Here is a 14,158-nt window from a genome sequence, read left to right on the forward strand (position 1 = left end):
CCTGTATGACTGGTGATGCTTGACGGCATGATAAACTTTACAAAGTTCTGCTGCGGAGATTTTGTCATCTTGAGGCGATGAAGCTTCACGGAAAAACGATAAAAGTGAAGAGGCACCTGCGCTTTGATCGTTGCTTTTGTGCTTATCTGTGTTAGCATGTCTGTCGACAGCACCTTTTCCTTTGCTACTTACCTCCACATCGCAACGACACAACGTGCAAAAAGCATGGAAGTCGTCCTTTCGGCTTTTTGTGAGGAATCCATGCTCTTTCGACCATTCAGGATTAAATGAAGTCTTTCGTTTCGGCATTTCTGCGGTTTAACCTACCGCTAACTAGGCGGAGTTGGCTCATGAGCTAGTCTGCTAGCGCTAACGTCACTCTGTGCCACAGTGCCATGCCGTGAACGTGACGTCAAGAAGCACATGGCTAATTGTTTACGTTTATTAACCAATGAAATACAAGATATTTATTTGACATCACATTCAGCCAATAATTTGTAAGACCACAAGTCTTACAGGGATATATACTTACACATAACTTATTTTTTGTATTTCTTTGTATAATTGTCTATTTTTTTTTTATACCCTAAAAGTATAAAATGGGGATCACCTCAAAAGGAGGACAAATGAGCGTCCGGCTCAAGGCTGCGCCGGCAGACGGACACAGACATTGAAAACCGGACTGTCCGACCTAAAACCGGACGGATGGCCACCCTAGTTGTGGCTGTCCCTCTTGCTGTGGTCCTGCCTGACGCTCACCTTACTACTTCTTTGATGGCTCCCACAGGATTGTTGACATCCACCTGGATCGATCTTCTTATTATTTATAGACATATGCATTTCCAAACATTTGGACTACCTATGTTGTAAATGTATTATCTTTAAGATTTACACACAGCATCTATTGCACGTATGTCCGTCCTGGGAGAGGGATCCCTCATCTGTTGCTCTCCCTGAGGTTTCTTCCATTTTCTCCCATTAACTGGGGGTCTTCTTTGGGAGGGATCCTTGTCCGTTGTGAGGGTCCAAGGACAGCGAGTGTCATATTCATATTCTGAACAAACTGTAAAGTCCACTGAGACAGATGTAAAATGTGTGATATTGGGCTATATAAATAAACTTTGATTGATTGATTTATTTCCTCGGTAAAGCTTGTCATTCCCTAGTTGTTTTTGTTCAAGATCAATTTTTGGCTTCTTTGCTTTCATTGCAAAACAGCCGAAAAAAGACAGTAACGTGTGGGAGACAGGGAACGACCTCCAGCTAAGATCCTCAGCTCGGATTTAAACCCTGGCCTCATACAAACTAAAAATGAAGGTTGTTTCTTGATAGAGTCTATGAGTCAATAAGCTACAACCAGGAGAAGGTTAGCTGAGTTTGGCATGAGGACTGGAAACAGTGGCTAACAGCTAGCATGGCTCTGTCCAAAGGTAACACACATCTAGTTTGTTTATCCGTACGAAACCTGAAGTTAAAAATGCCTCAGTAACAACATGACTGCAGTAAATCACGGTGCCCGGCCAATAAATAGTCCATAACCTCTAGTTGCAACACAACTTTAATTTTTACCACACTGAGGCTATTTCCTGTTGCTAAGCTAAACTAAATGTCTCCTGGTTCCTGCTTGATATTTGAACAGTGATACAGTGAACGGATTCATGCTAAAACAGTTACAGCAGCCCAGGTAGAGAGGTGTCATAAAGTGGTGACCTGACTCCGTGTCAGCTGTACAGTAATATCTACAGGGCTCTCAAGTTTTCAGAGTGAGATTTTGGCAGCGGTGTTGAATGTCAACGGGGGGGGGGTGCTAGTGGAGTGCACGCGTCTCAAACAAGCCTAGTTTGTTTACAAAATTGCGGCGCAACTTGGTGGGCGGTACCCTGGAAAGAAATCTCTGCGTGAGAAAATCTCTGCGTGAGAAATACAAGGTGTGGCGTGTGAGCGTGTGAATGGAGTGAAATGCGTGAGACTTGAGAGCTCTGTATCTATCTGAGTAAGTGGAAGTTTTCCCCATCTAATTTCTAAGATGAGGAATGTTCTTTTTTTCTTCCGAAACTTACATGGCCTCTCAAACGCACTTAAGAGTGGTCAAACTCATCTCACTTTCCTGCAGAAAGTGTCACCTCGACCAAACTGTTCAAAGAAAGATTCTGCACGTATGTATAGTTTCCCTTCCAGTGTTCCTCATAGAAGCATGATGGTCATTAATCCACACAATATACAGTCATGCAGTACTTTTTTCAGATTTGTTTACATATTTCCCAAAATAAATGTACAGTATGTGGAGAGGCTTGGTGAGAAATGAAAGGATTGTTGTACACGAGCACCGCCCACGGTAATAATGACGGACCAGGAAATGACAGGGTATGGCATTTCAGTGAGACCATAGAATGACAGGGGTACGCTGAATGACTTTGACCTGGGACCGATGTAGTCAGACGATATGGCTGCAGAACAAATGAGGTGCTGAGGGACTGCAGCGAGTCTCCTCCCTGTGAACATTGTTAATCCTACCCATAATGCACGCTGAGATGGAGTCTACTTCATGACACAACGCACATCAGGAGTGGACAGTATGTCTGGTGAATATTAAAATCAATGAACAGAGTATTGTAGTATCACTGCAGTATCACTGCTCTGAGGGTAAAGACAGAAGATAAGGATTCATTACACACACACACACACACACACACACACACACACACACACACACACACACACACACACACACACACACACACACACACACACACACACACACACACACACACACACACACACACACACACACACACACACACACACACACACACACACACACCCTAAATGAAGGCTCGGGAAGCGTCTAAACATTTGCTTGTGCAGTCTAAGGTGTCAGTGCTGGGACAGTACTGTGAATCTTGCAGTTCAGAGATAATAATGTTTGTGCAAGAAGTAAAGAGCAAACAAGGTACTGCATGAAGGACTTGAAAAACGATTGATACACTTTTGAGTTGTTCTGCGTTATGGTCCCATGTCTTCTGGATCAACAGACTACACTGAAGAAACTGAAACACTGACATTAATGACATGTATTGTGTCAACGACTTTCACATAACTCTTAGGTTTGTTTAAAGCAATAATATTAAGTTGAACCTAATATGTTGTATTTAAACTTAATATTATTGCTTCCAACTAACCAAACACAGTTATGTGAAATCACACACACACACACACACACACACACACACACACACACACACACACACACACACACACACACACACACACACACACACACACACACACACACACACACACACACACACACACACACACACACACACACACACACACACACACACACACACACACACACACACACACACACACACACACACACACACACACACACACACACACACACACACCCGGGGCTTAGACAGCAGGCGTTGCTGCTTTGGGCTGGTGTGTATTTTGTGAGGTGCCTGTGATGATGACCAGTACAGCAGACTATACATTGCAGCCGCGCTGAACTCTTTAAACCGAGCACTCAGCTCGAGAATATGAAGATGGCTTTGTGAGTAAGGAAATGAGGCCTGCTTACTCTCACTCTCAATGCCTCAGTTCTTGTTCTCTTAAACTTTAAACTACAATAATAACCTGCAAACTATCAACGTTTTAAGCCGTGCACCTGTGAATAGGAAAATGCACTCACATGCTACAGCAGGTCTGCCTTCCATGATGGCACAAATGTTCTGTCCCCAGCTCCATGAAATGTGACTCCCAGAAGGCAGAGCGTTGAGGCCTTCAGACACCTGCGGGGGCTTAGCCGTGACAGCAGACAGTCAGCAGTGACACGAGGAGCTTATGGAGCAGGAAACTGCTTCATGTGAATGTATGGGACAGCTTCAGCAATCATCTGCATTATTGCAATTCCTAATGGGAATGCCTATAAAAAGCCCAACAGGTGACTCTGAAAGAGAAAGCTTTATTGTATAATAAATAAATTGATAGCAGCCAAACATAATTTGCCTGAAAGTGATTTACAAGCAAACCGTATACTCCAAAGGCTTTAAATTACTGTTTTCCGGTGCTTAATGTGAACAAATTGAAACATTGCCTGTAAACCTGACAAACACAGTGACATGGTAATACCACGGAAAGGTTGGATTTGACCCAGACGAGTGTATAATGAGGTAAAGGAATGCACAAGAGCTTATTTCATTAGAAAAGGGCTTACTTCAAGTGCTGAAGGCACTGTAAGTCACATGTATCACCACATATGTAAGGTATGTGGTGCTCACATTGATAAGGGCCAACGAGGGGAAAGAGCTTCAGCCTGCTCTGGCCAACACACTGAAACTGATAGTAGTTCATGCATAAACAATGTGATGTCATGAATCTGAAATAAATTACAAGCATTAAAGGTCCATCAATTTAACAAATATGAAATATCTGGAAACAAAAAACCCCAGTTACTCCTTTTATATGCTGGCCTCAGTACAAATGGTTGATTATAATCAGAGGAGTAAAACGAGGCTTAAGACATGATTTACCAAGTCAGTAGCATATTTCACAATGTTCCCATTCATCCCCAACTACAGTAAAAAGGGATGCATGGCACACCAGCCAGGAGAGCTGAGCACAACATGTTCAATCTGACAAGACTAAAATGAGATACATTTCAAATATATTTCAGATGGAACAGATTATGAGCTGTACCTGCCAGACTAATGACTTTCAAGGAGTTCAAAGCAGGATGCACCTGGAGTCTTCCCTGTCCATGAAGTACTGTTGTATTAAACCATAAACATATCAGCTGTTGTTTATGTGCAATCACAGAAACATGGGCTGCAGTAAAAGGCCAGCCACACTAGTTTGCACGGGTTTCACAGGTGTAGTTAATGATACAACAAACATTGATAATGGCTGCTTACCATTCATCTGTGAAGGTTCTCAACAGCATTCATTAAAGGGGCCCTATTCTGCTCATTTCCAGGTTCATATGAGTATGTATGCCTGTGCTGCAGCACCTCTTTCACACTGTCTGAAACCAGAGCCCAATCTGCTCCGATTGGTTATCTGTCCATCTCTGTTTTGATTGGTCAACTATTAAGAGATGTCATGCTCTTAGCCTTTGCAGACGATTTACATGCAAAAAAACCTCTAGAACACACTGCAGGAAAGGGCATATAGGGCCTCTTTAACCATCTTAATTACACCGGTGTTATTCCTGCTGTCTTAACCTGTCTTAAGAAGGCGACATGTTTACCATAGTCCATGTTATATGTAAAGATGACAGGTTAGTCCATAACTTGAAAAGTCTGTTTTGAAAATGTATTTAATGTAATGTTTTTTTCTGCTCCTCATGCTCTTATGTCATCACCAACATACAGTATTTAGGTTTTTGTTGCTCAGTGAGAACAAGTTATTTGATGTGCTTAAGGACTTTTTAAAACCTATCCCTAACATGTTGTGAACCAAAAGAATAATTGATTGAGAAACTAACAGCAGCCCTAACATGGCTGTTGTGAAAGATTCCTTTACCCAACTCTAACCTGAGAAAATGTCAAATAACAATATCATGCACTTCATTTCGTCCATCATTCAGTGAAACCAATATAGCATGGAAGTCGAGTCACATTAAGTTTGATCACTTCTGCTAGCCAGGAGTCCTTCTCCTCTCCGGCCTGCTGTTATTAGGTGCCACAGCAGCAGCAGACTTCACAAGATTTCATATTAGTTTTCCATTATGGGGTTCTTGAATTATTCCATAATCAACTTCACGCTAGTGGAATATCTCTGTGGAAAGTTTTCAGGCAAACAATGACTTTGATCCAGAATAAAACCTCCCTCCACCATGAGGTGTCTCCACATTACTGGTTGGATTGCCATTTCATTTGTAGCACAAATGCACGTTTAGTGCACGTATCCTCAAGAGAATGAAACTTTGGTGATCCACTGACTTTTCAGGTGGTGTAAGTATCAGGTCAAATTTCCAATTTATTTAGTACTTTGATTAGCAACATACCTGATCAACTAGGATATATATTCCCATCAGACACTTTTTGTTTGGTCCTAAAGAGTATTTGTTGGCATGCTAACAATCTGTAACTAAGATGGTGAAACATGGTATATACATTATAACTTCGTAACTAGCGTCGGCATGTTGTCAATGTGAGCAAGATAGCATGCTGGTTAGCATGTTTGATACATTTTATTGCTGTAAAACCCTTACAGTTAAACTTGAGCACACCAATTGAAATATATGCCGAGCACTCTCCAGGGGGCTACATACATCCATGCCATTGAACTAAGTCTTTAATAACAAAAACCCTCCATACAAAAGTATCTGTACACGGTCACTGACTGAACTTATAGCATGTGATGGAAATGACAGTCATCTGTCATGGCGGCGATGAAGAGCAGCCGTCTGCCTCAGGACCAGACACCGGTAATATAAGTCTAACAATATTAATGAGCGACATCCCATGTGAGTGGGGAACATTAAACTAAATATGGATTTTCTTTTAAACAAAGCACACAATCATTGAGACTTAAATAATGCAATCTTTGAATACCAGTGCAAGAAAGCATTCAGAACATGGACACAGGACAACATCACAGAACGTGGAAAAGAGACATTTACTATTAACACTTACAGTAAAGCCTGAGTGAGACATCCCAACAGAATACAGCCACAATGACGTGACATTAACATGGATGTTAATATTAATGGGGTACATTCAAATTGAAAAATAAAAAGAGAGAAATCAAGGACATGGAGATGGACAGAAAAACAATTGCACCGTATCCCTGCCATGTGCTGAGCTCCAAGCGGACACCCGCTCCTCACCTAAAGACCTGAAGGAGACCCTGGACTCCGAGTGGAGAATGACCGGCTTGGCTCTCACCTCATTTGTGAGGGCAAAACCCTGCCTGAAAAAGGTCATTGGTGGGATTCATTGAAACCTCACTGTAACTGTGTAACTGTTGCATGCTAATGTGAAGCTGCGACACACACGTCATCTACACACTGCGTCCTCCTTCCTCCTGCACACACACACACACACACACACACACACACACACACACACACACACACACACACACACACACACACACACACACACACACACACACACACACACACACACACACACACACACACACACACACACACACACACACACACACACACACACACACACACACACACACACACACACACACACACACACACACACACACACACACACCCTAAATGAAGGCTCGGGAAGCGTCTAAACATTTGCTTGTGCAGTCTAAGGTGTCAGTGCTGGGACAGTACTGTGAATCTTGCAGTTCAGAGATAATAATGTTTGTGCAAGAAGTAAAGAGCAAACAAGGTACTGCATGAAGGACTTGAAAAACGATTGATACACTTTTGAGTTGTTCTGCGTTATGGTCCCATGTCTTCTGGATCAACAGACTACACTGAAGAAACTGAAACACTGACATTAATGACATGTATTGTGTCAACGACTTTCACATAACTCTTAGTTTTGTTTAAAGCAATAATATTAAGTTGAACCTAATATGTTGTATTTAAACTTAATATTATTGCTTCCAACTAACCAAACACAGTTATGTGAAATCTGTTGACATACTGCATTTCATTAAAGTCAACGTTTCAGTTTTGTAGTGAACAACAACACTAATTCAAAAGGGCCATTGTTAAGCTCAAGTCCAAATCTAGTTGTGATTAAAAATATCTGAATAATGAAGCATTGTTCCATCCATTGTTAAAAATATATGAATGCTGGCATCAAAAATACAATTAAAGCTAACTGTCCCAATACTTACACTTCAACTGCATTTCATTTAAAAGATTACAATAAGTGCAAATTGGTCGTTATTCCAGAATAGCTCATATCATTGTTGATGCTGTGATGAGGGAGTGGACCCACCCTGATGTCAATGCATGTGTTTGTCCCTGTGCAAGTCTTCCATGCCTCCCTCTCTCCTCAGGTGCTAGCCTCACTTATCAGAGTTCTTGCGTGGCCTCCTGAAGCTGGACATGTTCTCGTTGAGTGCGTAGATGCGCCTGGAGAACTCCTCGAAGCCGGCCGCGTCCAGCTCCCCCAGCACCTGCTCGTCACACTCCACCGCGACTGCGTGGTCCACCGGGATGGAGCGGTAGTCTTCCATCCGGGTCTCGTCTGCCAACCCTAACCCCAGCCCCATCCCTAACCCGGTGGCCTCTGTGCCCATGATCTCCTCAGCCTGCTCCACAGAGCAGCGCAGCTCTGGATCCAGACTGACAGAGCCGTTCATTGAAGCCGTGTGCTGACTGCTGTCCTCTCCAGTGTCCTGCACTGTCAGAGAGTGAGACGCAACAGTGCTACTGGTCGGTTGCTCCTCAGTTTCTTCTTCTTTATCTACTTCCATCTCTCCATCTGTGCTTCTGCATCTCCCCACCTCCACTTCTGCCTCCCTGCTCTCCTCCTTCTCCTCTCCGTCCTCGATGGGCTCCGTAGACTTGGCCAGGTTGAGAGAGGCCATGCCGGCATCAAGGGAGGAGGACAGGTGTTGGGGTGAGGGAGAGGACGCTGCCAGGGTCTGCTTTTCCCCCATGGCTGTGCTGTAGCTGGGAGGGGGAGTGGGCTTGTCTGCCTCCGAACTGGCCCTCTTCCTCAGGCCTCGGTCGGGGGAGCTGGTGTGGGAGGGGAAGCCCATCTCTGAGGCAGCAGACACACCCAGCTGAGACTTGGCTGGGACTGGGATGGAGTTCGAGACGTGATGTCTGTCACTGAGAAACAAAGAGAAAGACAGAAATAATCAAGGATGTAAATAAAAGCAATGACAATCAAACGACCTCTATGTGCAGTATGAAATTGAGATAAAACTAAGTAGCAATCTCTATAGCCAAACGTAGAGTGTCCCAGGCTCCCTTTGGACCTAATTCTCTACTGATCACCAAGCACCCAACTATTTCTCTCCTGTTCAAGGAAAAACACAGCTGCAGTTCTTTGTAAATCATTCCAACTTACAACATTCAGAAAACATTTGAGCATCCTGTGGGACTGCACTCAACTTTGTGCTGACTGGAAGTGCGCAGCAGGCGTCCGCCCAAATATGTCAGATATTCTCCTCCATAAAAGATAACAGACTCGGGATCTGGGGACACCACGCCTGGCCCCAGTACTGAAGCCATACATTTACTGAAATGGGGGCCAAAATTACAGGACTATTTAGCGCTCTGCTTAACTATTCCACTATGCCAGGAGCCGAAGCACTGTGCTGTTGGGGTCAAAGGTGAAGCAGGGGCTCACGGGGCTCTCAAGAGCTTCACATGTGTTACTTAACGAGTTGAAGGACATATCTCTGCCTTTTCAGTTGGACTTGCATTCATAATAGATGTCCTTGTAAATCTTTTCCTGTCGACAAAGCAAATCTTTATAACAATGGCGTTCGATGTATGGATGTATTGTATACTGCTCGTTGTCTGATGGACACTTCAACCACCAAACACATGACAGCTTGTTAAAAAGGGCCTGACCTTGTCCCAGGCTGGCCCCCTGCCTCTGTGGTCCTGACAGGATTCACAGGCAGGACACGGCTGAGAAGAGTGAAGAAGTCTGTCTAGTTTTAGCAGAAACTTCAAAGCCCCTGTGACACAGTAAACCAGAACCATCCACGGTCTGAATGTACAGTGTGTAACCGCTTATGGTTCCGACCTGTAAATGCTGGATGGATAACTTTTAAGATATTTAGAGGCATACAGATGTATATATGTTGAATGGTCAACTAAAGTCAAAGTTAAGAAAATAAAGGCGCAGGGTGTATGACCTGATGGTGTGATGCAGTTGCTATGAAGAGAGCAGAGCAGGAGATGGACTGTGCTTTACTTGGCAGTGATGTCCATCAAAACAGGTCGTTTAATACAACAAGCCTATGCTTAATTCTGCAGCAAAATGGAAACAATGTGCTCTTTTACACCACATTTTCTGGGAAGACAAATACAAAGAGAATGGATTAATTAGTTGCCATCTCAAACACGTTTCAGTGACTTTCCGAATGAAACCCCCATGGGATATTTGGAAGCCACTCCAAGGAAATCTAAGACTGATTTGTCCGAAAGAAGGAAAGAAAGACAGATGTCAGGAGAAGTCAATGATAATTTTGGTAAGTGGAAAATGTGATTTAGACTCTTTGAAACACAATACAGGATTGGAAACCAGAGGCAACTGGTACTGATCGAGAGGTTAAAGTTGACATTCATCATTTATAAGAAGCTAATAAGTTACTACCAGTCTTTGAGTTTGGTCGACTGATATCCTTACGGCATTGGCTGATTAGATGGCTTTGATTTTCATTACTATCAGCCATTTTCTTCCATCCCTCCCTCCAGCTGGCTCTCCAATGCAATCCATTTGGTGTGACGTTAGCTGGCCATCTAGGCCTAAAGCAAATGTATTAATGACGGTGTGATGACCATTTGATTTGATGCCACTAAGTCTTTTGTATAATGAGGAATGTTCATATGTGGACCATGTCACTCTGTTCCACTACAGCATGTTTGGCCTACATTTGATCTATTATTATGAGTGTAACTTGCAGCAGCATATGAGTAACAGAGGAGACTGGGTGTGTCTGTGAGGACTTCAGTCAAGTAAACCTCTGAACAGTCATAACAATTTTTCTTGAAAAATTTCGACTATTATATCAATGACATGTTTTTATTGTAGGCAATTAGGCTACACATGTATGGCCACTGTGAGCACGTGTGCTGGTTTAAGTTCCTGGGAACACAGAACTTCTGAAACACATTTCCTAAAATTGCTTGGAAAAGCTGGAACTCATACAGGCCAAATACTAACATTGCATAAGCTGTCTCCTGTTGACATTCTAGGTTAACTGCGTGAAATGTTTCAAATGAACATTAAACATTTGCTATGTCCCCATTCTGAAATGTCCTTCTCCTTGCATACTTGGAAGTTGTCCTTAAACTCCTCTTTTAAAAGGTGGAGTGCAATTATAAGGATGGTGTAATGTTCATCCATCACTTGATGAAGAGTGACAGAATATTAACACTAATGGATCTTTTTTTTTAGTTTAGATTAGATTTTTGACATATAATATATGGTTCTATTACTTTCGTGGTCCCCTGACTTTCTGTTAGCTCCATCAGCATGTCAACGTTTTGACCTAGTTACATCTCTTAGCAGGATAATGTGTACAGTCAAGAGGAGGAATGCTCAAGGCTTTGGTGATTTCCTTGAATGCCAGCACGAGGTGACATTTTATTATTTGAAGTAAAATGTCTCAACAACTTTTAAATGCAAAGAAGCAATATTTTGTGCGCACATTCAAGACTGGACTACTCATCTAGGGCCCTTATCAGTTTAAATCTGCCTATATATCTAGAGGAAACGAAGGAAGAAAGATCACAGACACTTTCTGATAGGTGGACACGACCAAACTTTAGATGCATATCCATACCTACAACAGACAATACTTTATTAAAACGTATAAAGTGAGAAAACTGAAACGTTACATTTAATTGAATGTATTATGTCCACAGATTTCACACAAATGTATTAGGTTAGTTGAAAGCAATAATATTAAGTTTAAATAAAAAACATTAGGTTAACCCTAACCCTTAAAACACTTAAAGTCAACGTTTCAGTTTCTCAGTGTATGAGTGAGCGCTCCAAACACAAGCATTTTGATGATTGCCTCCTTGCATTTTAGGATCCTATTTATGATAGTTGACAGACTTTTAAAGGCTATTATGGGATTAAATCTTCAATCTGGGACATTACTACTCCAATTCTGGACCCTGACTACACAGCAACACTTTTGAGATGAAACTTTAGCCCACAACCCATAGATTATTCTTGTTTGCCTGCAGTCTTTCCATGGATTTTCCTACAGCCAACACCGTGATGTAAGCATGACAACGGCTCAAAAGGTTGCATACTTTGGACTTCATTCTTGCAAAAATATTCCCAGGCTCAGCAGTACATACTCGAATGCAAAACTTAGGTGAGAAAAAAATGGCCTAGCATTTAATTGTTGTAAGCATATTAGCAATAATGCCATTAGGCTCAAAAAGGTCTCTGAGTTCTGTTGAAACAATATCACTCGTTTCCAGGCATCCCTGAACCATGCAATACAATCGATGTCCTTTGGGTTAGATGCTACAGCACAGAAGTTATTATTGTGCAAGTCTTTAGCATTTCTCATCACATAAGAACATTTACCTGAATGTTTTAAACTCTATCTTGCAATGGCTTGAGCTTTGGAAAATGTTACTTTCAATTACTAATGACTCACTACCCCAAATGTATCAATAATAATCAAGAGAGTTAAGCCATAAGAGGAAATTGTTCCCCATATGCACACTGCAATACCTATGAGGATTTACAGTAGAGGGCTCATATTTCACACTTTCTGTGCAGGTTGGACTTTGTTTTTGGTTAGGGGGGTATGACAAGCGAATAGAGTGAATATGACTGCACCTTAATATACCAAACTGATGAGGAAAAGGCCTGCTGCACATCCCAAATGTATGATACACAGCTGGTACTGGCACGATAGCTACCACCTTCAGTAAGTCATAAAAGTGTAACTGGACCCCAATCTGCTGCATCACCCTGACAACAATTTCACTGCACACTGTTACGGAGGTCTCTGCCTAAATCATCAATCAGTAAACGGAACATGCCAAGCCAGAAATCACTCCTCTGTCCGCTTTTCTCCTTTCCCCTGCTGATGTCAAACCTGGCATATTTCAGGCCAATTCAGGAATTTGGTAAGCCAGACCTTTCCACTGTCCAATCTCCAGACTGGCTTCACAACAAGCCCCTGTTCAATCCAAATCCTGCTAGCGATCCACGATTTTGGGCCAAGAACAACAATGGCAGATAAGATTTGGCTGTTTGATGTGGTTTAGGGAAATCCCTGTGAAACTAAAAGAGCAAACATTGCTAAGAATTCGACACACAATGTGGTGGAAGCTACGTTTTCTTTTTGCTCAACAGGGCAGGACTTATTGACTGTCTGGCCTTTGAAGACAGGGAATTACTACAGCGCAGCATGTGCAACACCATCAACAAGCTGACAATATCAACGCCCCACACTGCTAGATGGTGCAATATCTGAGCTATTGCATCAAATATAAAAGGTAATACTGTTGTTTTAAGAATTCTGAAATGAATAGCTCATAAAAATAACAAATCCTTTCTTAGAATGACTTTCCAGAGTCTACAGAGGAAACAAATGCCTTTTGCCTAATTTTGGCAATATGTGTTATTGTGCATTGTCCCTGTTAATTAACAAATACATTCTCATATGTATTTGTAATATAAGGCTACAACATCATAAGCTGATTTATTAAAACATCATATCTTCTTTGTTTAATGAACAAAAAACAAAGTTTAAAAATGTAAACATATGTCTTTTACATGCACAGTTATTTCCTGTTCAGCTATCAGTCCTTATGCTAAGCTACACTCACTATTCATTTACAATCATTCTGTTGATTGAGTTGACCCAATTCTTTTCAAAATAGCTACAGTAGTGATTAGCAGTATTATAAACACGTGTTGCGAAGGGTAAAAATGAACTGTGCTCTGTGTACGTTAAGGGAGTAAAAGCTAAATTCCAAATTAAAAAGCGATCATGGTGATCATGTCAGAAAAATGGTTTATAGAAGGGGAAAATGGAATGGAAATTGCATTATCATTCCCAACGGACAAGGAGGAAGTGGTGTTTGCAGAAGTACCGTACCTTTACAGAATATCACATGAACAGGGAAAAAGAAAACATCCTTGATTTATTCCTCGAAATGGTCGGCTGCTATTATAAATATACTAAATCCATAGGGCCTGGTAGGCTTAATGTACCATGCAAATGCTTATTTTAGGTGTATACATTTCAGATGATATCCTTTTATCTTTCACTGATGAGACTGCAGCTGTTTGTGTAGGTCATGTATCACAGTGGGACTGCCGTGCTTTTCCTAACTTTACACTCACTATGGGGTCTTCAGGGAGACTCACATCCTCCAGCTGCAGTGGTGAATCTGCCTGGTCTGGAGCTCTGCCACACCTTGCCCCCCCCCCCCCCTGTGAACGTAGCCCTGCTTCCAGGCAACGGAGCAGGATTACAGGGAACTGTGAACGTCTGC

General features: G+C 42.1%; 1 protein-coding gene across 2 annotated transcripts in view; it reads right to left on the minus strand.

The window, feature by feature from the left end:
• Positions 1-6,177: 6,177 nt before the first annotated feature.
• uvrag (UV radiation resistance associated gene) overlaps positions 6,178-14,158 on the minus strand; it is a 138,704-nt gene continuing 130,723 nt past the window's right edge. For both annotated transcript variants that reach the window (XM_079651266.1, XM_079651267.1), the window contains one exon: positions 6,178-8,773. In XM_079651266.1, coding sequence (XP_079507392.1) covers positions 8,002-8,773 — 772 coding nt within the window. In that variant the 3' untranslated portion in view covers positions 6,178-8,001. The remainder of the gene's footprint in view (positions 8,774-14,158) is intronic.

The sequence above is a fragment of the Notothenia rossii genome (assembly GCF_949606895.1).
Source record: "Notothenia rossii genome assembly, chromosome: 9".
NCBI lineage: Eukaryota > Metazoa > Chordata > Actinopteri > Perciformes > Nototheniidae > Notothenia > Notothenia rossii.